Genomic DNA, 25,932 nt, shown 5'->3' on the forward strand with positions numbered 1-25,932 from the left:
CCAGGGTATTAGATACCGGTTTGGTTGCTAAGTGTTGGTAACTCGAAATAAAAGGCTACGGAATAAACGGAGACTAGCTAAAGGTGAGATGATGATATGTGTTGGAAGTGTTTCCAAGGTTGATGTGATCAAACATCGCACGCTCCCTCTACCATCGAGATTGGTGTTAAACATAAATAATTGTTATTTGGTGTTTGCGTTGAGCATAGACATGATTGGATTGTGTTTATCGCAATACGGTTATTCATTTAAGGAGAATAATGGTTACTCTTTTTATTTGAATAATACCTTCAATGGTCTTGCACCTAAAATGAATGGTTTATTGAATCTCGATCGTAGTGATACACATGTTCATGCCAAAAGATATAAGATAGTAATGATAGTACCACATACTTGTGGCACTGCCACTTGAGTCATATTGGTATAAAACGCATGAAGAAGCTCCATGTTGATGGATCTTTGGACTCACTCGTTTTTGAAAAGATTGAGACATGCGAACCATGTCTATTAGTATATATACATGAAGAAATTCCATACAGATGGATCGTTTGGACTCACTTGATTTTGAATCACTTGAGACATGCAAATCATACCACATGGGCAAGATGACTGAAAGGCCTCGTTTTCAGTAAGATGGAACAAGAAAGCAACTTGTTGGAAGTAATACATTTTGATGTGTGCAGTCCATTGAGTGCTGAGGCATGCAGTGGATATCGTTATGTTCTTGCTTCACAGATGATTTGAGTAGATGCTGAGTATATTTACTTGATGAAACACAAGTCTGAATTATTGAAAGGTTCAAGTAATTTCAGAGTGAAGTTGAAGATCATCGTGACAAGAGGATAAAATGTCTGTGATATGATCATAGAGATGAATTATGAGTTACGAGTTTGGCACACAATTAAGACATTGTGGAAATTGTTTCACAACTAATACTGCCTGGAACACCATAGTGTGATGGTGTGTCCGAACATCATAACTGCACCCTATTGGATATGGTGCATACCATGATGTCTCTTATCGAATTACCGCTATCGTTTATGGGCTAGGCATTAGAGACAACCGCATGCACTTTAAATAGGGCACCACGCAATTCCATTGAGATGACACCGTATGAACTATGGTTTAGAGAAACCTAAGCTGTCATTTCTTAAAAGTTTGGGGCTGCGACGCTTATGTGAAAAAGTTTCAGGATGATAAGCTCGAACCCAAAGCGGATAAATGCATCTTCATAGAATACCCAAAACAGTTGGGTATACCTCCAATTTCAGATCTGGAAGCAAAAGCGATTGTTTCTAGAAACGGGTCCTTTCTCGAGGAAAAGTTGCTCTCCCCTCTCGTTGCTATGCATCACCATGATCTTGCGTGTGCGTAGGAAATTTTTTGAAATTACTACGTTCCCCAACAGTGGCATCCGAGCTTGGTTTTATGCGTTGATGCTATGCACGAGTAGAACACAAGTGAGTTGTGGGCGATATAAGTCATACTGCTTACCAGCATGTCATACTTTGGTTCAGCGGTATTGTGAGATGAAGCGGCCCGGACCGACATTACGCGTACGCTTACGCGAGACTGGTTTCACCGTTTGGAGCACTCGTTGCTTAAAGGTGACTGGCGGGTGTCTGTCTCTCTCACTTTAGTTGAACCGAGTGTGGCTACGCCCGGTCCTTGCGAAGGTTAAAACAGCACCAACTTGACAAACTATCTTGTGGTTTTGATGCGTAGGTAAGAACGGTTCTTGCTAAGCCCGTAGCAGCCACATAAAATATGCAACAACAAGTAGAGGACGTCTAACTTGTTTTTGCAGGGCATGTTGTGATGTGATATGGTCAAGACATGATGTGATATAATGTGTTGTATGAGATGATCATGTTTTGTAACTGAGTTATCGGCAACTGGCAGGAGCCATATGGTTATCGCTTTATTGTATGAGATGCAATCGCCATGTAATAGTTTTACTTTATCACTAAGCGGTAGCGATAGTCGTAAAAGCAATGAGTTGGCGAGACGACAACGATGCTACGATGGAGATCAAGGTGTCGCGCCAGTGACGATGGTGATCATGACGGTGCTTCGGAGATGGAGATCACAAGCACGGTGCTTCGGAGATGGAGATCACAAGCACAAGATGATGATGGCCATATCATATCACTTATATTGATTGCATGTGATGTTAATCCTTTATGAATCTTATCTTGCTTTGATTGACGGTAGCATTATAAGATGATCTCTCACTAAAATTTCAAGATAAAAAGTGTTCTCCCTGAGTATGCACCGTTGCAAAAGTTCTTCGTGCTGAGACACCACGTGTTAATCGGGTGTGATAGGCTCTACGTTCAAATACAACGGGTGCAAAACAGTTGCACACGCGGAATATTCAGGTTAAACTTGACGAGCCTAGCATATACAGATATGGCCTCGGAACACAGAGACCGAAAGGTCGAGCGTGAATCATATAGTAGATATGATCAACATAGTGATGTTCACCATTGAAACTACTCCATCTCACGTGTTAATCGGACATGGTTTAGTTGCTTTGGATCACGTAATCACTTAGATGATTAGAGGGATGTCTATCTAAGTGGGAGTTCTTAATTAATATGATTAATTGAACTTAAATTTATCATGAACTTAGTCCTGATAGTATTTTGCAAATTATGTTGTAGATCAATAGCTCACGTTGTTGCTTCCCTGTGTTTATTTTTGATATGTTCCTAGAGAAAAATTATGTTGAAAGATGTTAGTAGCAAAGATGCGGATTGGATCCGTGATCTGAGGATTATCCTCATTGCTGCACAGAAAAATTATGTCCTTGATGCACCGCTAGGTGACAGATCTATTGCAGGAGCAGATGCAGACGTTATGAACGTTTGGCTAGCTCAATATGATGACTACTTGATAGTTTAGTGCACCATGCTTAACGGCTTAGAATCGGGACTTCAAAGACGTTTTGAACGTCATGGACCATATGAGATGTTCCAGGAGTTGAAGTTAATATTTCAAGCAAATACCCGAGTTGAGAGATATGAAATCTCCAACAAGTTCTATAGCAAAAAGATGGAGGAGAATCGCTCAACTAGTGAGCATGTGCTCAGATTGTCTGGGTACTACAATCACTTGAATCAAGTGGGAGTTTATCTTCCAGATAAAATAGTGATTGACAGAATTCTCTAGTCACCATCACCAAGTTAGTAGAACTTCGTGATGAACTATGGTATGCAAGGGATGACGAAAGTAATTCCCGAGCTCTTCGTGATGCTGAAATCAACGAAGGTAGAAATCAAGAAAAACATCAAGTGTTGATGGTTGACGAGACCACTTCAAGTGTTGATGGTTGATGAGACCACTAGTTTCAAGAAAAGGGCAAAGGGAAGAAGGGGAACTTCAAGAAGAACGGCAAGCAAGTTGCTGCTCAATTGAAGAAGCCTAAGTCTGGTCCTAAGCCTGAGACTAAGTGCTTCTACTGCAAAGGGACTGGTCACTGGAAGCGGAACTACCCCAACTATTTGGTGGATAAGAAGGATGGCAAAGTGAACAAAGGTATATTTGATATACAGATTATTGATGTGTACTTTACTAGTGTTTATAGCAATCCCTCGGTAATTGATACTGGTTCAGTTGCTAAGAGTAGTAACTCGAAACGGGAGTTGCAGAATAAACAGAGACTAGTAAAAGTGAACAAAGGTATATTTGATATACAGATTGTTGATGTGTACTTTACTAGTGTTTATAGCAACCCCTCGGTAATTGATACTAGTTCAGTTGCTAAAGAGTAGTAACTCGAAAACGAGAGTTGCAGAATAAACAGAGACTAGTAAAAGGCGAGGTGACGATGTGTGTTGGAAGTAGTTCCAAGATTGATATGATCATCATCGCACACTCCCTGTACTTTCGGGATTAGTGTTGAAACTAAATAAGTGTTATTTGGTGTTTGTGTTGAGCATGAATATGATCTGATCATGTTTATTGCAATACGGTTATTCATTTAAGTTAGAGAACAATTGTTGTTCTGTTTACATGAATAAAACCTTTATGGTCATACACACCAATGAAAATGGTTTGTTGGATCTCGATCGTAGTGATACACATATTCATAATATTGAAGCCAAAAGATGCAAAGTTAATAATGATAGTGCAACTTATTTGTGGTACTGCCGTTTAGGTCATATTTGTGTAAAGCACATGAAGAAACTCCATACTGATGGGATTTTGGAATCACTTGATTATGAATCACTTGATGCTTGCGAACCGTGCCTCATGGGCAAGATGACTAAAACGCCGTTCTCCGGAACTATGGAGAGAGCAACAGATTTGTTGGAAATCATACATACAGATGTATGTGGTCCGATGAATATTGAGGCTCGTAGAAGGTATCATTATTTTCTGACCTTCACAGATGATTTGAGCAGATATGGGTATATCTACTTGATGAAACACAAAGTCTGAAACATTTGAAAAGTTCAAAAAATTTCAGAGTGAAGTGGAGAATCATCGTAACAAGAAAATAAAAGTTTCTACGATATGATCGCAGAGGTAAAATATTTGAGTTACGAGTTTGGCCTTCAGTTAAAACAATGTGAAATAGTTTCACTACTCACGCCACCTGGAACACCACAGTGTAATGGTGTGTCTGAACGTCATAACCGTACTTTATTGGATATAGTGCAATCTATGATGTCTCTTACCAATTTACCACTATCGTTTTGGGTTATGCATTAGAGACAGCTACATTCACGTTAAATAGGGCACCATCAAAATCCGTTGAGACGACGCCTTATGAACTGTGGTTTGGCAAGAAACCAAAGTTGTCGTTTCTTAAAATTTTGGGGTTGCGATGCTTATGTGAAAAAAATTCATTCTGATAAGCTCAAACCCAAATCGGAGAAATGTGTCTTCATAGGATACCCAAACGAGACAGTTGGGTACACCTTCTATCACAGATCCGAAGGCAAGACATTCGTTGCTAAGTATGGATCCTTTCTAGAGAAGAAGTTTCTCTCGAAAGATGTGAGTGGGAGGAAAGTAGAACTTGATGAGGTAACTGTACCTGCTCCCTTATTGGATCACAGAAATCTGTTCCTGTGACTTCTATACCAATTAGTGAGGAAGTTAATGATGATGATCATGTAACTTCAGATCAAGTTACTACCAAACCTCGTAGGTAAACCAGAGTAAGATCCGCACCAGAGTGGTACGGTAATCCTGTTCTGGAGGTTATGTTACTAGACCATGACGAACCTACGAACTATGAAGAAGCGATGGTGATCCCAGATTCCGCAAAATGGCTTCAGGCCATGAAATCTGAGATGAGATCCATGTATGAGAACAAAGTGTGGACTTTGGTTGACTTGCCCGATGATCGGCAAGCAATTGAGAATAAATGGATTGTCAAGAGGAAGACGGACGCTGATAGTAGTATCACTATCTACAAAGCTAGAATTGTCGCAAAAAGGTTTTCGACAAGTTCAAGATGTTGACTACGATGAGAGTTTCTCACTCGTATCTATGCTTAAGTCCGTCCGAATCATGTTAGCAATTGCCGCATTTTATGAAATCTGGCAAAGGGATAAACAAAACTGCATTCCTTGATGGATTTATTAAAGAAGAGTTGTATATGATACAACCAGAAGGTTTTGTCAATCCTAAAGGTGCTAACAAAATATGCAAGCTCCAGCGATCCATCAATGGACTGGTGCAAGCATCTCGGAGTTGGAATATACGCTTTGATAAGTTGATCAAAGCATATAGTTGTATACAGACTTGCGGTGAAGCCTGTATTTACAAGAAAGTGAGTGGGAGCACTACAACATTTCTGATAAGTATATGTAAGTGACATATTGTTGATCGGAAATAATGTAGAATTATTCTGCAAAGCATAAAGGAGTTTTTCAAAGAAAGACCTCGGTGAAGCTGCTTACATATTGAGCATCAAGATCTATAGAGATAGAGCAAGACGCTTGATAAGTTTTTTCAATGAGTACATACCTTAACAAGATTTTGAAGTGGTTCAAAATGGAACAGTCAAAGAAAGAGTTTTCTTGCCTATGTTACAAGGTGTGGAATTGAGTAAGACTCAAAACCCGACCACGGCAGAAGATAGAAAAAGAATGAAAGTCATTCCCTATGCCTCGGCCATAGGTTCTATAAAGTATGCCATGCTGTGTACCAGATCTATTGTATACCCTACACTGATTTTGGCAAGGGAATACAATAGTGATCTAGGAGTAGATCACTGGACAGCGGTCAAAATTATCCTTACTAGAATAAGGATATGTTTCTCGATTATGGAAGTGACAAAAGGCTCGTCGTAAAAGGTTACGTCGATGCAAGTTTTGACACTAGTCTAGATGACTCTAAGTCTCGGTCTAGATACATATTGAAAGTGGGAGCAATTAGCTAGAGTAGCTCCATGCACAGCATTGTAGACATGGAAATTTGCAAAATACTTACGGATCTGAATGTGACAGACCCGTTGACTAAAATTATCTCACAAGCAAAACATGATCACACCTTAGTACTCTTTGGGTGTTAATCACATAGCGATGTGAACTAGATTACTGACTCTAGTAAACCCTTTGGGTGATGGTCACATGACGATGTGAACCATGGGTGTTAATCACATGGTGATGTGAACTATTCATGTTAAATCACATGGCGATGTGAACTAGATTATTGACTCTAGTGCAAGTGGGAGACTAAAGGAAATATGCCCTAGAGGCAATAATAAAGTTATTATTTATTTCCTTATATCATGATAAATGTTTATTATTCATGCTAGAATTGTATTAACCGGAAAGATAATACATGTGTGAATACATAGACAAATATAGTGTCACTAGTATGCCTCTACTTGACTAGCTCGTTAATCAAAGATGGTTATGTTTCCTAGCCATAGACATAAGTTGTCATTTGATTAACGAGATCACCTCATTAGGAGAATGACGTGATTGACTTGACCCATTCCGTTAGCTTAGCACCCGATCGTTTAGTATGTTGCTATTGCTTTCTTCATGACTTATACATGTTCCTCTGACTATGAGATTATGCAACTCCCGTTTACCGGAGGAACACTTTGTGTGCTACCAAACGTCACAACGTAAATGGGTGATTATAAACGTGCTCTACAGGTGTCTCCAAAGGTACTTGTTGGGTTGGCGTATTTCGAGATTAGGATTTGTCACTCCGATTGTCGGAGAGGTATCTCTGGGCCCACTCGGTAATGCACATCACTATAAGCCTTGCAAGCATTGTGACTAATAAGTTAGTTGCGGGATGATGTGTTACGGAACGAGTAAAGAGACTTGCCGGTAACGAGATTGAACTAGGTATCGAGATACCGACGATCGAATCTCGGGCAAGTAACATACTGATGACAAAGGGAACAACGTATGTTGTTATGCGGTCTGACCGATAAAGATCTTCGTAGAATATGTGGGAGCCAATATGGGCATCCAGGTCCCGCTATTGGTTATTGACCGGAGACGTGTCTCGGTCATGTCTACATAGTTCTCGAACCCGTACGGTCCGCACGCTTAAAGTTACGATGACAGTTTTATTATGAGTTTATGTATGTTGATGTACCGAAGGAGTTCGGAGTCCCGGATGAGATCGGGGACATGACGAGGAGTCTCGAAATGGTCGAGACGTAAAGATCGATATATTGGACGACTATATTCGGACTTCGGAAAGGTTCCGAGTGATTCGGGTATTTTTCGGAGTACCAGAGAGTTACGGGAATACGTATTGGGCCTTATTGGGCCATACGGGAAAGAAGAAAAGGGCCTCAAGGGTGGCCGCACCCCTCCCCTTGGTCTGGTCCGAATTGGACTAGGGAAGGGGGGCGCCCCCTTCCTTCCTTCTCTTTTTCCCTTCCTCTTTTCCTATTCCATATGGGAGGTGGAATCCTACTAGGACTAGGGAGTCCTAGTAGGACTCCACACTTGGTGCGCCCCCTCCTAGGGCCGGCCTCCTCCTCCCTTGCTCCTTTATATACGAGGGCAGGGGGGCACCCCAGAGACACAACAATTGATCCTTGAGATCTTTTAGCCGTGTGCGGTGCCCCCCTCCACCAAATTACACCTCGATAATATCATTGCGGAGCTTAGGCGAAGCCCTGCGTCGGTAGAATATCATCATCGTCACCACGCCTTCGTGCTGACGAAACTCTCCCTCAACACTCGGCTAGATCGGAGTTCGAGGGACGTCATCGAGCTGAACGTGTGTAGAACTCGGAGGTGCCGTGCGTTCGGTACTTGATCGGTCGGATCGTGAAGACGTACGACTACATCAACCGCGTTGTGATAACGCTTCCGCTGTCGGTCTACGAGGGTACGTGGACAACACTCTCCCCTCTCGTTGCTATGCATCACCATGATCTTGCGTGTGCGTAGGAATTTTTTTGAAATTACTACGTTCCCCAACACCTGTACCAATTGAAGTGGACGCTTATGATAGTGATCATGAAACTTCGGATCAAGTCACTACCAAACCTCGTAGGTCGACAAGGATGCGTACTACTTCAGAGTGGTACGTAATCCTGTCTTGGAAGTCATGTTGCTAGACAACAATGAACCTACAAGCTATGGAGAAGCGATGGTGGGCCCGGATTCCGACGAATGGCTCGAGGCCATAAAATCCGAGAGAGGATCCATGTATAAAAACAAAGTGTAGACTTTGGAATAACTACTTGATGGTCGTAAGGCTGTTGGGTGCAGATGGATTTTAAAAGGAAGACAGACAATGATGGTAAGTGTCACCATTAAGAAAGCTCGACTTGTCGTTAAGATGTTTTCCGGCAAGTTCAAGGAGTTGATGCGATGAGACTTTCTCACTCATAGCGATGCTAAGAGTCTGTTGGAATTATATTAGCAGTTACTGCATTATTTATGAAATCTTACAGATAGGATGTCAAAACATTGTTTCCTCGACGATTTTCTTGAGGAAAGGTTGTATGTGATACAACCAGAAGGTTTTGTCAATCCTGAAAGATGCTAACAAGTATGCAAAGCTCCAGCAATCCTTCTAAGGATTGGAGTAAGCATCTCGGAGTTGGAATGTACGCTTTGATGAGATGATCAAAGATTTTGGGTTTATACAAAGTTTATGAGAAACTTGTATTTCCAAAGAAGTGAGTGGGAGCACTATAGAATTTCTGATGAGTATATGTTGTTGACATATTGTTGATCAGAAATGATGTAGAATTTCTGGAAAGCATACAGGGTTATTTGAAAAGTGTTTTTCAGTGGAAAACCTGGATTAAGCTACTTGAACATTGAGCATCAAGATCTATAAGGATAGATCAAAAACGCTCAATAGTACTTTCAAATGAATACATACCGTGACAAGATTTTGAAGGAGTTCAAAATAGATCAGCAAAGAAGGAGTTCTTGGCTGTGTTACAAGGTGTGAGTATTGAGTAAGACTCAAGACCTGACCACGGCAGAAGAGAGAGAAAGGACGAAGGTCGTCCCCTATGCTTTAGACGTAGGCTCTACAATATGCTATGCTGTGTACCTCACCTGAAGTGTGCCTTGCCATGAGTCAGTCAAGGGGTACAAGAGTGATCCAGGAATGGATCACATGATAGCGGTCGAACTTATCCTTAGTAACTAGTGGACTAAGGAATTTTCTCGATTATGGAGGTGGTAAAAGAGTTCGTCATAAAGGGTTACGACGATGCAAACTTTGACACTAATCCAGATGACTCTGAGTAGTAAACCGGATTCGTATAGTAGAGCAGTTATTTGGAATAGCTCCAAGTAGCGCGTGGTAGCTGCATCTACAAGATGACATAGAGATTTGTAAAGCACACACGGATCTGAAAGGTTCAGACCCGTTGACTAGTAACCTCTCTCACAAGCGAGATATGAACAAACCCCATGGGTGTTGGATTCATTACAATCACATAGTGATGTGAACTAGATTATTGACTCTAGTGCGAGTGGGAGACTGTTGGAAATATGCCCTAGAGGTAATAATAAAATGGTTAATATTGTATTTCCTTGTTCATGATAATTGTCTATTGTTCATGCTATAATTGTATTAACTGGAAACCGCAATACATGTGTGAATACATAGACCACAACATGTCCCTGGTAAGCCTCTAGTTGACTAGCTCGTTGATCAATAGATGGTTATGATTTCCTGACCATGGACATTGGATGTCATTGATAACGGGATCACATCATTAGGAGAATGATGTGATGGACAAGACCCAATCCTAAGCATAGCACAAGATCGTGTAGTTCGTTTGCTAAGAGCTTTTCTAATGTCAAGTATCGTTTCCTTAGACCATGAGATTGTGCAACTCCCGGATACCGTAGGAATGCTTTGGGGGTACCAAACGTCACAATGTAACTGGGTGGCTATAAAGGTGCACTACAGGTATCTCCGAAAGTGTCTGTTGGGTTGGCACGAATCGAGACTGGGATTTGTCACTCCGTATGACGGAGAGGTATCTCTAGGCCCACTCGGTAATGCATCATCATAATGAGCTCAATGTGACTAAGGAGTTAGCCATGGGATCATGCGTTATGAAACGAGTAAAGAGACTTGCCGGTAACAAGATTGAACGAGGTATTGGGATACCGACGATCGAATCTCGGGCAAGCAACATGCCGATAGACAAAGGGAATTGTATACGGGATTGATTGAATCCCCGACATCGTGGTTCATCTGATGAGATCATCATGGAACATGTGGGAGCCAATATGGGTATCCAGATCCTGCTATTGGTTATTGGTCGGAGAGGTGTCTCGGTCATGTCTGCATGGTTCCCGAACCCGTAGGGTCTACACACTTAAGGTTCGGTGACGCTAGAGTTGTTATAGGAAATAGTATGTGGTTACCGAAGGTTGTTCGGAGTCCCGGATGAGATCCCGGACATCACGAGGAGTTCTGAAATGGTCCGGCGGTGAAGATCGATATATTGGACGAAGGGTATTGGAGTCCGGAAGTGTTCCGGGGGTACCAGGCTATGGCCAGCATGACCGAAAGGTGTTTCGGGAGCCCCGGCAAGTGTTGGAGGGCCTCATGAGCCAAAGGGGAAGGGGCAAACCAGCCCACTAAGGGGTGGTGCGCCCCCCACACCCTTTCCCACGTTACTTGGGGAGGTGGGGCGCCTCCACCTGGCTTGGGAGGCAAGCCTCCACCTGCTTGGCTTGGGGGGCAAGTCTCCCTAGGATTTTCCCTAGGGAGATCCAATCTGCTTGGCCACCGCCCCCTAGGGGAAACCCTAGGGCGCCTCCCCCTCTCCCCTTGCCCCTATATATAGTGGAGGGGTGGGAGGGCAGCCGAACCTCTTCCCTGGCGCAGCCCTCCCTCCTCATGCACCTCCTCCTCCTCCGTAGTGCTTAGCGAAGCTCTGCCGGAGAACCACGAGCTCCATTGCCACCACGCCGTCGTGCTGCTGGAGTTCTCCCTCAACTTCTCCTCTCCCCTTGCTGGATCAAGAAGGAGGAGACGTCCCCGGGCTGTACGTGTGTTGAACGCGGAGGCGCCGTACGTTCGGCGCTAGATCGGATCTTCCGCGATTTGAATCGCTGCGAGTACGACTCCATCAACCGCGTTCTTGTAACGCTTCCGCTTAGCGATCTTCAAGGGTATGAAGATGCACTCCCTCTCTCTCGTTGCTAGCATCTCCTAGATTGATCTTGGTGACACGTAGGAAAATTTTGAATTATTGCTACATTCCCCAATAGTGGCCTTGGAGGAGGGGGCAGAGGAGGCGGCGGCGCTGCCGACTCCGGGGAGGAGTCCCCGCCGGGGACGGCAGGGATGGCGGTGGCGGGCTGGGCCGCGGCCTCACGACTAGCTGGGTCGGCCCAGTTCGGCGGAGAAGTATATTTTTTAAAACATTTTTCCAAACAAAGAAAATAATAAAAACAAAATAAATAAGAATATTATATAGGCATATAATATATCAAAATTTTCAGAAAATTATTTTCTATAACGTGAACATTTTTCTAAAATCAAATAAAATCCACACAAATTCAAATAATTCAAATAGTGCTACTGCTGCAATAAAACTCAATAAAAATCATTTGAAAAATACCAAAATAAATTCAAATTTATTTCTCTCCAATTTTTTTATGTAGGGAATCATTTTACCCTATTTTCTGTATATTTTATTTTTGGAGAAAAATAATTTGAATAAAACCCAAATAACTCCAAATTGAAAATAATTTCAAATGGACTTTAAATTTAATTCTTTTAAAACTTCCAACTCGTATTTCATATGTTTTCAAGAAATCATTTTATCTTCTCTCATGAAAATCATTGAGTTGCTTAAAGTTTCTGAATTTGAATTACAAATGGAATTCAAATCTTTTCAAAACCCTTTTCATTTATTTAAATGGAAGAAGTCATGTCATCTTCTCTCTAGGTTTTTATGATGAAATGAAGTTGAATTCATGGAGATAATAAATGCAAAATGAAAGTTTGGGAAAGTCCTTTTATTCCCTCTCATTTAACTTTCAAAAAGTTTCAAATTTCACTCAATTTCACACAAGCAACCACACCACAATCAAACAATCAATTAAATCTATTTATTTAATATAACATTCCAAAATTTAGAATTTTGGGATGTTACAATAGCGATGTGAACTAATCACATGGTGATGTGAACTATTGGTGTTAAATCATATGGCGATGTGAACTAGATTATTGACTCTAGTGCAAGTGGGAGACTGAAGGAAATATGCCCTAGAGGCAATAATAAAGTTCTTGTTTATATTTCCTTATATCATGATAAATGTTTATTATTCATGCTAGAATTGTATTAACCGGAAACTTAGTACATGTGTGAATACATAGACAAAACAGAATGTCCCTAGTATGCCTCTACTTGACTAGCTCGTTAATCAAAGATGGTTATGTTTCCTGCCATAGACATGTGTTGTCATTTGATGAACGGGATCACATCATTAGAGAAATGATGTGATGGACAAGACCCATCCGTTAGCTTAGCATTAAGATCGTTGAGTTTTATTGCTATTGCTTTCTTCATGACTTATACATGTTCCTCTGACTATGAGATTATGCAACTTCCGAATACCGTAGGAACACCTTGTGTGATATCAAACGTCACAACATAACTGGGTGATTATAAACATGCTCTACATGTGTCTCCGAAGGTGTTTGTTGGGTTGGCATAGATCGACATTAGGATTTGTCACTCTGTGTATCGGAGAGGTATCTCTGGGCCCTCTTAGTAATGCACATCACTATAAGCCTTGCAAGCAATGTGACTAATGAGTTAGTTGCGGGATGATGCATTACGGAACGAGTAAAGAGACTTGCCGGTAACGAGATTGAACTAGGTATGATGATACCGACGATCGAATCTCGGGCAAGTAACATACCGATGACAAAGGGAACAACGTATGTTGCTATGAGGTTTGACCGATAAAGATGTTCGTAGAATATGTAGGAACCAATATGAGCATCCAGGTTCCGCTATTGGTTATTGACCGGAGATATGTCTCGGTCATGTCTACATAGTTCTCGAACCCGTAGGGTCCGCACGCTTAACGTTCGATGACGATTTGTATTATGAGTTATGTGATTTGATGAACCGAAGTTTGTTCAAAGTCCCAGATGAGATCACGGACATGACGAGGAGTCTCGAGATGGTCGAGAGGTAAATATTGATATATTAGAAGATAGTATTTGGACACCAGAAGGGTTCCGAAGTGTATCGGGTACATACCGGAGTACCGGAGGGGTTACCGGCACCCTCCGGTGAAAGATATGGGCCATATGGGCCATAAGAGGGAGGCTAACCAGCCCACAAGGGGCTGGTGCACCCCCCATAAGGGAGGAGGCCGAATTGGAGTAGGGAAGGTCCCTCAAAAAAAAGAATTGGAGTAGGGAAGGGGGTGGCGCCCCCCTTTCCTTCTCCTTCTCCCTCTCCTTCCCCCTTTCCCTTTCCGGTAAAAGGAAGGGGGGTCCGAATTGGACTTGAAGTCCTAGTAGGACTCCACCCATGGGGCACACCCTAGGGCTAGCCTCCTCCTCCCCTCCTTTATATACAGGGGCAGGGGGGCACCCCATAGCACAACAGACAATCTCTTAGCCGTGTGCGGTGCCCCCCTCCACAGCTCGGTCATATCGTCATAGTGCTTAGGCGAAGCCCTGCGCCGGTAACTTCATCATCACCGTCACCACGCCGTCGTGCTGACGAAACTCTCCCTCGGCCTCAACTGGATCAAGAGTACGAGGGACGTCACCGAGCTGAACGTGTGCAGATCGCGGAGGTGACGTGCGTTCGGTACTTGATCGGTTGGATCGCGAAGATGTTCGACTACATCAACCGCGTTACTAAACGCTTCCGCTTTCGGTCTATGAGGGTACGTGGACACACTCTCCCCGCTAGTTGCTATGCTTCTCCTAGATAGATCTTGCGTGATCGTAGGAAATTTTTGAAATACTACGTTCCACAACACAAACATCACAACATAACTGGGTGATTATAAAGATGCTCTACAGGTATCTCCGAAGGTGTTTATTGGGTTGGCATAGATCGAGATTAGGATTTGTCACTCCGAGTATCGGAGAGGTATCTCTGGGCCCTCTCGGTAATGCACATCATAATAAGCCTTGCAAGCAATGTGACTAATGAGTTAGTTACAGGATGATGCATTACGGAACGAGTAAAGAGACTTGCCGGTAACGAGATTGAACTAGGTATGAAGATACCGGCGATCGAATCTTGAGCAAGTAACATACCGATGACAAAGGGGATTACGTATGTTGTCATTGCGGTACGACCGATAAAGATATTCGTAGAATATGTAGGAACCAATATGAGCATCCAGGTTCCGCTATTGGTTATTGACCGGAGAGGTGTCTCGGTCATGTCTACATAGTTCTCGAACCCGTAGGGTCCGCACACTTAACATTTGATGACGATTTTGTATTATATGAGTTATGTGATTTGGTGACCGAGTGTTGTTCGGAGTCCCGGATGAGATCACAAACATGACGAGGAGTCTCGAGATGGTCGAGAGGTAAAGATTCATATATAGGACGATAGTATTCGGACACCGGAAGTGTTCCGGGGGTACCGGGTACGTATCGGGTTACCGGAAGGGGTTCCGGGCAACCCCCGGCAAAGATATGGGCCTTATTGGGCCAAGGGCGGGACAGACCAGCCCCTAGTGGGCTGGTGCGCCCCCATGTGAGCCGGCCTATGTGGAGAAAGGAAAAGGGGAGGCGGAAAGGAAATAGAGGGAATAGGATTCCCCCTTCCTTTCCCCTCTCCTCTCTTTCCTTCCCCCCTTCGAAGATAAGGAAAGGGGGAGGCCGAATTGGAGGAGGGCCCCAAGGCTGCTCCCCTCCCCCACCCACCTATATATACATGGGGAGGGGCGCCTAAAACACACAACAAACATTGTTAGCCATGTGCGGCGCCCCCCTCCACAGTTTACGCCTCCGGTCATATTCACGTAGTGCTTAGGCGAAGCCCTGCGCGGATCACTTGACCATCACCGTCACCACGCCGTCGTGCTGACGGAACTCTCCCTCGACACTTTGCTGGATCAGGAGTTCGAGGGACGTCATCGAGCTAAACGCGTGCAGAGCTCGGAGGTGTCGTACGTTCGGTGCTTGATCGGTCGGAACAACAAGAAGTTCGACTACATCAGCCACGTTGTTAAACGCTTCCGCTTTCGGTCTACGAGGATACGTGGACACACTCTCCCCCTCTCGTTGCTATGCATCTCCTAGATAGATCTTGCGTGAGCGTAGGAATTTTTTTGAAATTGCATGCTACGTTTCCCAACAGCACCGCGAATGAATGTTTCAGTCTTATGCACGATTCATTTCATGTAGTATTTTTTCTGTGCTACTCGGTAAAGCTTGCTCTTATTTATTAACCAAACTTCCATCTCGTACAGAAAAGAAAATCTATAACTTAACAATGGTTAGTTTGTTATTAGCACAGTGTGTGCAAATGTGTGAGTATTTAACAACTACATGATTTGTAAATATTCATCCAGATATTAATTTATCATGAGATTTAGCATAATTATGAGTTCCACACAGATGCAAAGTCATCTTCATTATGGAACTTGCTATATTTCTTCATGGTATCTGTGGCAACTAAAAAGCACATAATGCTAGGGAGAAATGACCGGTGAAACAGAGAAATACTAGGTAGAGAGAAATGATCATGCTATTTATGGCAATACTACCTTGGGAATAGAACATAAATAATTTAGCAGGAATAGAACAAAAGGCACCCTGTAACTAGAAAACTCAGGTAACTTCCTGCTATACACATGTCATAGTCTCATTGAGTACAAGACTTGCCTGAGGTTCTGATATTTTGACTCATGCCAGCCTTGGAATGCTTTGATTGACCACAGTCGAAACTTCTTCGCCATTGGCATAACTTAGGTTCAAAGTGCTCTGCCTTCTGCAATATGCTAGTGGCACCCAATATGAACTGTGTAGTAAAGGAGGCAATTTTATCAGGAGCACAAAATTTGCAAAGTAGAGATTTCTGTAAGATAATCCGGCGTTGTTATCATTGGGTATCATACTGAGTTATGTGTTAGCTATGATTGCCAACTTTCAGGTAGTACCAATAATGGTAGAACCTAGTGATTGTTGTTGCTTAAGTAATTCAGATATCTCAGTGTTGTATTCTACTCCCTCCGTCCCATAATGTAAGACGTTTTTTGACGTCAAAAAACGTCTTATATTATGGGACAGAGGGAGTACTAACTTTCAAAGTACTCTCTTTGTCAACGTCTTATATTATAGGACAGAGAGTACTAACTTTCAAAGTACTCTCTTTGTCCCATAATGTAAGATGTTTTACATTGTTTTGTAGCTGGAATCGAGGACAAAGAACCTCCTCAGGCGGCGCGCCCCAACCGCTAGTCCTAGTCCAGTCAACATCGTGTTCCCCACAAAAATAAATCTCGTCAGCACCGTGGCGCATAGTAGTATAGAATTTTTCGCAAAAAAAAGTAGTATAGAAGTGGTAGAAGAGAATGGCTGCGAACAAGACTAGTAAATCCACGGCGGCGCGGGTGGATGCAATCGCACGCCACGCACCACGGATGGCTTCCTAGCTGCTTTGCTTGCCTTCGTCACTGTTAGTAAAACTCAAGTCTCTGCTCCCGCTTTTAAAAAAATCGCCGCCCGCGCAGCCAGCTTGGATGCCACGGCCGCATGGGCATGGCGCCACCACCATATAACGCAACACCCACCGTCCTTCTCCCTCCGTCTCCGATCCATCCAACAAACTGAAGCAGGGCAAACGGCTCGGCTCGAGATTCGGTAGCAGGGCAATTCGGTGACCTGCGTGTGTCTGTGTGGCGTGCTTGCTTCTTGATCAGGCGTCGGCAGCATGAAGCACAGATCGCCGAGGACCCGGTGCGCGCCGCCGCCGGTGGGAGTGCCAGCGCGCGGCTGGGGAGGGAGGACGCTGCTGGTGGCGGTTCGGAGGGACGCGGCCGGGAGGGAGCTGCTCACCTGGGCGCTGGCCAAGGCCGCCTCCGCCGGCGACCGCGTTGTTGCCCTCCACGTCACCACCGCCGGAGCCGCCGACGGGTTCGGGCCGGACGAGAGGAGCAGAGCCGCCGATTCGCTGGCCTCCGTGCTCGGCGCGTACGACGGCTTCTGCAATCTCAGCCAGGTACCTGCCTGACACACACTGACCCTCTCTTCTTGCTTGCTGCCTCTTTGGTCGGAGAATTGCTTCCTCACCGCCTTCTCTCCCACATCAGATCAACCTGGAGCTCAGGGTCTGCCATGGATCATCCGTCAAGAGGGCTTTGGTAAACGAGGCCATCTCCTACGGCGCCGCGCAACTCATCCTCGGGATCACCAAGAACTCTAGGCATCTCGGGTACATAACCACTCTTGCTCTTGCGCATCACATTCTGGTGTTTCATCCATCCATTCGCATGTTGCAAGCAAGTGACATTGTTTTCTTATTCATCGTATGGTCAGATTGTCTGCCACCGTTGTGGCCAAGTACTGCGCGAAGAGGGTTCCGCAGAGCTGCACGGTTCTCGCGGTCAGCAATGGCGCCGTCGTGTACCATGGGAACGCAATACAGGAGGAGATCAACCACTGCTGCACTACAAGTATGCTGTCCATAAAGTTTCTTCTGCGCCTTTTTGGGGTACGAAATTTCAAATTACCAAAAAGGCTTTCGCCTTGTTTTATATATATAGCAAAGATCACCAACAACCCAGTACAACACACGCCACAAAAACACACGCACACATCCAAGGCAGGATACATAGGCGCTGAGCGCAGCAACACCACCCCTAGCACTACAAGAGTCACTGGGGGCCTCAACCGTGAACACGCCACCGCGAGGAGAAGAAGCTACATACGACGCACCATGGGCTTCAAGGCGGTGCCTACAAGAAGGTTACGACACCGAAGTGCCGCCACCGCCCGACCCAAGGATCAGAGTTTCCTCCGGAGCAACACGACGGGCAGCGAGAGTCGTGGCAACGCCTTCAAGAAGGGTACGAGCTTCGCCGTCGCCGGTCAATCCGAAGATAGAACAGGTTTTCACCCCCGACCAATATTCACCGCCACCAAACGCCACACCCTGGCTACCACGCCGCCCACACGGCCATGGCCACCAGGCAGCACCAAGTCACGGGCTTTGCCCAAAAGCACCGCGACACCACCACCAGGGCCGCCGCCCCAGCATCCAGGACCTTGACGCCACCTCACCCGCCACCCACCGCTACCTCAACCAAAGAGATGAATGGAAAGGAACCGCCTTTCTAACTCCTGAGCAGTCCCCAGCGTCGAGACCCGATAGACCGGCCAAAACTGGCCACCATCGACCCGTCCTGCTGCCGGACGCGAGACGAGCTCGGTCCTACTGCCGGGCGCGAGACGAGTCAGGTCCTGCTGCCGGGCGCGAGACGAGTCCGATCCTGCTGCCGGGCGCGAAACGAGTCCGGTCCTGCTGTCGGGCGCGAGACGAGCTCGGTCTTGCCGCCGGGCGCGAGACGGGCGATGGGCGCCGCTGGGAGAGGGCCAACCCTTCGATGAAGGTAGCGCCCGAACGACGGGGAGAGGAATCGAAGGTCGCCAAGACCGCTCACCGACAAGCGGACGCCGAAGAAGTCCAGCCGCCGCCGTGAAATGACCCAGACCACCGCCATGGGCCACCACCACGCCGTGGCAGCCCACATCCACATCGGAACCCGAGGGGCAACCCCGAACCATCACCACCACCCTCGCCGCCAACAGCCGCCGCACGCAAGGTCGGCCGAAGCCCACACCGCCGCCAGCGCCACCACCAGCACGAACCACCACCTCCACCACTGCGCCGCCACTCCACCTATCACCGCAGAGATGGCCGACCACGGCCCGAGCTGCCAACAGAGTCCGAGCCCGCGCTGCCCGCCAGATGTGGCAGAAATGGGCACGCCACCACCGACGCTGCCGACCAAGCCCCTGCGCCAGATCGAGCGGATCTGGGCAGAGCCTCGCCCGCGCGTCGCCTCCCGAGCCGGAGCACCGCCGCCGCCGCGCTTCACCAGGACGCGGCGCCGACGCGCCGCCTCCGACCGCCGCACCACGCGCCCGCCGCCGCGCCGCAGGGCCCCGCAGCAGCCCCGCGCCGCCACCAGAAGCCGCCGTCCTGCGCCGGCCACTCCGAGCAGAGGAGAAGAAGGGGGGCGGCGGGAGGAGGGGGCGGTCGCGGGAGGGGAGGAGGGGGCTCCGTCTATTCGACTTTTAGGACGTTTTCAAATTGGCTGATGACGTTCAAATTATTCCGCAGTGTCACCCCGAAGAAACTATTCTCTGGTGGCGGAGACACCGCGAAGAATCTACCGGAAGATACTCGACGCAGCGGCGACGATTGGGGAGAAAACTAAGGATGACTCATCCATCGGCCATTGCCGGTCCTTGCAGCGGAACATGTCAATGTCGATGAGCGCTCCCGTCTCGCCAAAGGTAGCGGCAGCACCACCGACTCCGGTGACATGTCACAGGCGGGAACTGCCGGAGGTGGCTGCCGGGTGGCCATTGCGAAGGAAGGACATCATGCCTGCCTCGCCGGAGTGTTCGGAGATGTCTGTGGTTGAGTGGGCAATGCGGCTTCCAAGCCGGTGCTCACTGCTATCGCCAGCCAGTTCAGTCAAAACTTCCGATCACCAGGCGACCTCTCAATCGAGAAGCGATTCGACAGAGCCGCCGTCTCCGGTGACCGAGGAAGCAGCGGAGCTGGTCTCGATCAGAGAGAAGTACTCGTCAATGTACACCATGTTCAGTTACAGTGATCTTGCGAGGATCACCTCTGACTTCTCCCCAGGTACATACACAATGCAACATTTCATTGTCAGTTCTGAATGTCATTCGCAGCCGATCTTCTTTCGGATGCAATGAGCTCTGCTGACGTTGAGTCCACTGTCTGGAGCAGAGCGGGTAGTGGGGAAAGGTGGTGCGAGCCATGTTTACAGTGGCCGTTGCGAAGACGGCAAGGAGCTGGCGGTGAAGGTCTTGAAATCTTCAGCCGAGGTGATGAAGGAGTTCGTCGGGGAGATCGGCATCGTCAGCTCCGTCGAGCACAAGAACGCCATGGCCCTCGTCGGGTTCTGCGCCGAGCGCGGCAAGCTCATGCTGGTCTACGACTACATGCGCAGAGGCAGCCTGGAGGAGATCTTGCACGGTGCGTGTGCGCGCTTAATTTAGTGAATTCTTCTGGATGTTCCCGTCGCCATGGATGTTTACAAACCCAATTATGAAGTGTTGATCAGACGTTGCTGCATGTGCAGGGGAGGAGAAAGAATGCAAGGGCTCAAGGTTAGATTGGCCGGAGAGATTCAAGGTGGCCGTGGGAGTCGCGCGCGCCCTCAATTATCTCCACGGCGGCGGCCACACCAAGTGTCCGGTGATTCACAGGGACGTCAAGTCCTCCAACATCCTCATCTCCCAAGATTGCGAACCCAAGCTGTGCGACTTCGGCCTCGCGCTGTGGGCGGCGGACGCGGCGGCGCAGGTCACCGGCGACGACTTGGCCGGCACGTTCGGGTACTTGGCCCCTGAGTACTTCATGCACGGCAAGGTCAGCGACAAGATGGACGTGTACGCCTTCGGGGTGGTCCTTCTGGAGCTCGTCTCCGGGAGGAAGCCGGTGAGCTCAGGTGGCCCCAAGGGCCAGGAGAGCATAGTGATGTGGGTAAGTATCTTACAGCATCTTAAATTCTTAATCATCAAGAAGTGGAAACAATCGTGAATGGTGCTTTAATTTAATTTGTGCTGCGCAGGCGAATTCCGTCGTGCAAGGTGGGAAGCTGACAGAGCTCGTCGATCCGAGCCTTCCGACGGACGGCGACAACGCCGGCGAGATGGAGAGAATAGCCCTCGCGGCTGCACTCTGCATCCGTCGAGCACCGCACGTTCGGCCTAGCATGGCAAACGTAAGATTTATTATCGCGATCTCCATTTTACTTGGTCGTCTTGTTCGATCAATCGTTAGCTGCTCACAACACATGGCACCGTCTGAACTTGTTCAGGTCCTGAAGCTGCTCGACGGCGACAGCGACGCCGTCCAGTGGGCGAGGTCGCAGCTGGGCATGCCCAACGCCTGCGACGACAACCACGGCGACAAAGATTATGACAGCGCGGCTGCTTTGCCTGACAAGAACGACATCCAGTCGTACATCAAGCTCGCTCTGCTCGACGGCGGCGACGAGGAGGACGACGACGACTCCGCGTCCGTGGGTTGCGCCGCCGACTTCATCGCCGGCAACATGTCGCTGGAGGAGTACATGAAGGGGAGGTGGAGCCGGTCGTCCAGCTTGACTGAAGACGGAGGCTCCAACCATGGCGGGAGTGCACGGGTTTTTGTGTAGATACCATCAACAATTCGTTTGATTCTTTCGTTTATGTGTATATATGTTGAGTTCAGTTTTCTCTTTCTATAGTTAGTAGGGTGGTTGCACAGTTTTGATGTTTCATCTAGCTAGCCATTCATGGATTTGTTACAACATCTGTACCATTCTCCTCCAAGGACCAAAGGAGAAAAATGTATACATTCCAGTTTGAAGTTTCTATGATACTGGGAGGGAACCCTAGAATTACAAACTCACAAAAAAAAACATACTCCTCATGCAAACAACCCTTTGGATGTGGGTATTTCTATCAAGTGTTCCAAATTTACTCAAATTTGAAATGATTCCAAATTTACTCAAATTTGAAATGAACACATAAGATCCGAAGAAAAATACTGCCCATCCAAACAATACACATCGATGGAGAATTCTGGTTCTAGAATAAATTATGCATCCGTTATGGTGAGAACTAACTGTAGATGCTTTTTCAAACTTATTTTTTAGGGATTTTTCAAATTGATGTGTATGTCTCTGATTGAACTAACCAGTTTAAACGCATAATACAGAAATACATATACGCTAAATAAAACTTCATGATCGTGCTAAGCAGCGTGATCTTAATCTTAATCCCTGGGGATGTTCCACGGAATTCGCAGGTCAATGGAAATGAGAGAGGTGGATTGTATGATTAGGCCTACAAGAACATGTTATGGATGCAGCATCACCATAAACAAGCACGACCGTCGAAAACAGAGCATCTCTACCATACAACGAGGCTTTGCTAAGAGAAGCATGTGCAATTATGCATGCATCAATGAATAGTACGATGATTGCACTATAGGTCAACACCGATGGTAATGACACCCTTGCAATATGATTACCACCTAGGTCAACAAGTGGATGAATGGATGACAATTCAAGTTAACAGGAGTCACGAACAAATTGTCGATGAGCATTGTTTGCATGTGCTCAAAACCGCAATAGTTATATATCTAGATTTTAGATACGTCGATGTCATCAGAGGAATAGAAAACAAACAAATATCAAGCATGAAGGTACATGTGGAAGTTCAATGCATATGACTAGTGACGATTCAATGGTAAGATACCCATGGGTGCCCACAACCAACAAGATCCAACAGAAAGCACACGAATAACATGTTCAACGCTTGGAGCATAATAAGTTTGAAACTGGAGAATGCATAGACTTGTTGGTTAATATAGCCCTGAAGATTACATAGTAGAAACGCATGGTCACACTAACAGTCCTTTCACCTCCTAAGCACTGACGTAAGAAACAGCATCTTGGAAAGTACAAAGGAACAAAGGTTTCGAGGCAGAATGGGTTCAATTAACTTCAACTTGTCTCCGTCTTCTCCAGGGCTGAAAATGAACAAGTGTCGGTTCCAAAAGAATAACAAAGGAAGCAGAATATAGCTTACAAAGTTACATAACAGCATCAACTTACTGTTGTAGTTGAGCAACTTCTCAATGAGGTCAACATGGGTCATGAGCATACGGCGGCAGCAGTAGCGAACCAAGCCCAAGGCATCCAGAGCATCCCTAACAACATACAACAGCAAAAGGATGTATTAAATCCGAATTTTGAATGTCAGTTTTAAACAAGATATACAATATTAACAATAAAAATTATCTAATAAACCATAACCAATGTCCCTTCTAATAATTCTAATCTCTGGAAAAGTATAAAATAGGTAGGATAAAGATGCTCTTCTATTTTCCAGGAACTGTATTGACAAATAAGTACCAACTGGGATATACATAGATTAAGTGTCAATAGTGATTATCTAGGCCTTAAGCATGGGGAAGAAAAACATAGACACAAATGTCCAGGTGGAACACCAAATAGAAAAGATTCCAACATTTCAGAAACCAAGCATCTCAGCCAGACAGCCACACTCAACGGTTGACTCCAATATGTTGGTAACTCCAATATGCATGTAATATAATTTACAATTTTACACCATGAACATTTGTCTTGTCATTATAGTGTTCATTACAAGAAACAGCATACTATTACACAATAACATCATTTCATTGTCAAACGGATGCAGAGTAGGGGGGAGTACATATGGCTAATCTGATGACATTTTTTTACTATACTCTATGTACCTCGCTAAGTCCGACAATAATACAATCGCATGCAATAAAATTTACAGTTCATCATGAGCTTCTGTTTTTTTCATCTTTCTAGCGTCCATTTACTATATACGCAATATTATTCCAACATAACGTTACGACACAGCAAGCGGAGTATGGAGAGTACACATGGCTAAAAAGATGATTTTTTTTTTTTTTGCAAAGACTACAAAGATTAGTATACTGCCTCTTAAGTGCCTAGTTACGTTCGACACTAAGAAAATATGATAAATTTTGAACACGGGGAAAAACACGTCTTAGGATGCAAACATAGCAACTATCATCCAGACTTGGCCATTTGGTTTAACACTGGCATAAGTCTAAGTGCTCCACACATCCCAGTCAAAGTGACAGTTCAGTGAAATGGCAAGTACAAGGCTTACGAAATATCTAAAACAGGGAAGCACAGCACTAGTAAGGGCCCCCAAATGCATCAAAAGATGCATGACATAGCCAGTTTTCAGTGTTTATTCATTATGGATCAGGTCTGCTACGGTGTTCAGAGGTGCACCATGTACGTCACAAGATATACAGCATACCAGTCTATCACACTTGTGTGCATAACTTCCTCACATAGAAGTGAAACATGTTCCCTTGTAGCTATAAATAAAAAGAAGTCGACATTGCAAATGCAGGCTCCCTCAAGGCCTCATCCACCAAAACAGGATCAAAGGCAGAGCCAGTACAATATGCACAATCAAACCGCAGAACAGGAACCAGGATGCATAAATGTTTACCCCTCAGTGTAGTCGGCCTGGAGAAGATCGAGGTAGTGGTCCCACTTGTTCCCGATCACCTGTCCAACCATACAAATTGAACTTGTGAGTTGATCTCTTTCTTTAGATAAAAGGCAAGGGGTTCTCCCGATGCATTATATGAATATGTAGATAAGAAAAATATGCAGAGTTGTTCACAGAAGTCTAAATGGAATTCTTTTCAGTAAGCCTAACCTAGAAAAAATGTTGCGCCACACAACAACTACACCCTAGTGTTAAACCTGTGGGTACAAACAGCTAGCGACCATATACGAGTAAACACACTTGATTATTTGAGAGGACGATGAGAACAATCTTAAAGTGTACCACCACATAAACCTAGAAGCAGAGTGCGGATACCCTAAGAGGGGATGTGGCCTAAGCAGCGGCGTGCGTCCTTAAAGGATGGCCGACGGGAGCACGAGAGAGCGGCGAATCGACGAAACCTTCTTTTGCCGCCGCCGGAAGGGAGGAGGAGAAAGGGTACATGATGGTGTGGATGGAGGGGGGGGGGGGGGGGGGGGGGGGGGATGGGGCTTACCTTGCCGCAGGTGAAGCAGCGAACCGGGATGATCATCTTCGATCCTCCGCCTCCGCCGCCGCCGCTGGAGAAGGAAAGGGGAACAAGGGTTTTGGGGCGAAGGCGAGGGTCAGTGAGAGGAAAGGAAAGGCTTCGCAGGAAGGGCAACGAGATGTTCTAAAAAAAAGGAAGGGCAACGAGATTTTTTCCCCGAGTGAATTGCACAGAACACAACCTTCTTTTTTTTAAGGAAAAGAGAGTTTTATTTCATAATGAGAGAGTTACACTCGAGAGGCAAAAAATCTTTTTTTTAAACCTCATACATATATTAATTAATTTAGAATGTTCATACAATCATTCATTACAACATCTGCCACACAGACCGAAACACTATTAATAAGAACACCGTCGGACTTATTATTAAAACTAAACTTAGCTAACTCGTGCACCACCATATCATATTAGCTTCCCTGCTAATCTTGGAAATCTTTACATTCGCCAGCATCTTTGAAATACTTAAAATTTCCTTCTTGAGGTCAACCAGGGGAGATCTGTCAAAACTGTCTTTTCCTAGAACACCAACCACAAAAGAACAATCAGTTTCTAATACCGATATATAATCCGGATATTGCCGCTCTAAGTTCCGCTTCTTTAATGCTATAGCAGGCTCC

At 45.7% G+C, this 25,932-nt stretch overlaps 2 protein-coding genes across 2 annotated transcripts; one reads left to right on the forward strand and one right to left on the reverse strand.

The window, feature by feature from the left end:
* Positions 1–17,109: 17,109 nt before the first annotated feature.
* LOC109782665 (protein kinase STUNTED-like) lies at positions 17,110–22,309 on the forward strand. The gene is made up of 8 exons (XM_073498613.1): positions 17,110–17,647; positions 17,739–17,860; positions 17,965–18,092; positions 19,772–20,305; positions 20,414–20,664; positions 20,774–21,172; positions 21,261–21,413; positions 21,510–22,309. Exons 1-8 carry the CDS (start codon positions 17,360–17,362, stop codon positions 21,846–21,848), a joined length of 2,214 nt encoding a protein of 737 aa, XP_073354714.1. The 5' UTR covers positions 17,110–17,359; the 3' UTR covers positions 21,849–22,309.
* A 671-nt stretch (positions 22,310–22,980) lies between these two features.
* On the reverse strand, positions 22,981–25,476 carry LOC109782667 (DNA-directed RNA polymerases I, II, and III subunit RPABC5). The gene is made up of 4 exons (XM_045228769.2): positions 25,283–25,476; positions 24,724–24,782; positions 23,295–23,389; positions 22,981–23,209 (listed from the first exon to the last, which is right to left on the reverse strand). The coding sequence occupies exons 1-4, from the start codon at positions 25,316–25,318 to the stop codon at positions 23,184–23,186; spliced, it is 216 nt and encodes a 71-aa protein (XP_045084704.1). The 5' UTR covers positions 25,319–25,476; the 3' UTR covers positions 22,981–23,183.
* Between the last annotated feature and the right edge of the window lie 456 nt (positions 25,477–25,932).

The sequence above is a fragment of the Aegilops tauschii genome, chromosome 5 (genome assembly GCF_002575655.3).
Source record: "Aegilops tauschii subsp. strangulata cultivar AL8/78 chromosome 5, Aet v6.0, whole genome shotgun sequence".
Taxonomy (NCBI): Eukaryota; Viridiplantae; Streptophyta; class Magnoliopsida; order Poales; family Poaceae; genus Aegilops; species Aegilops tauschii.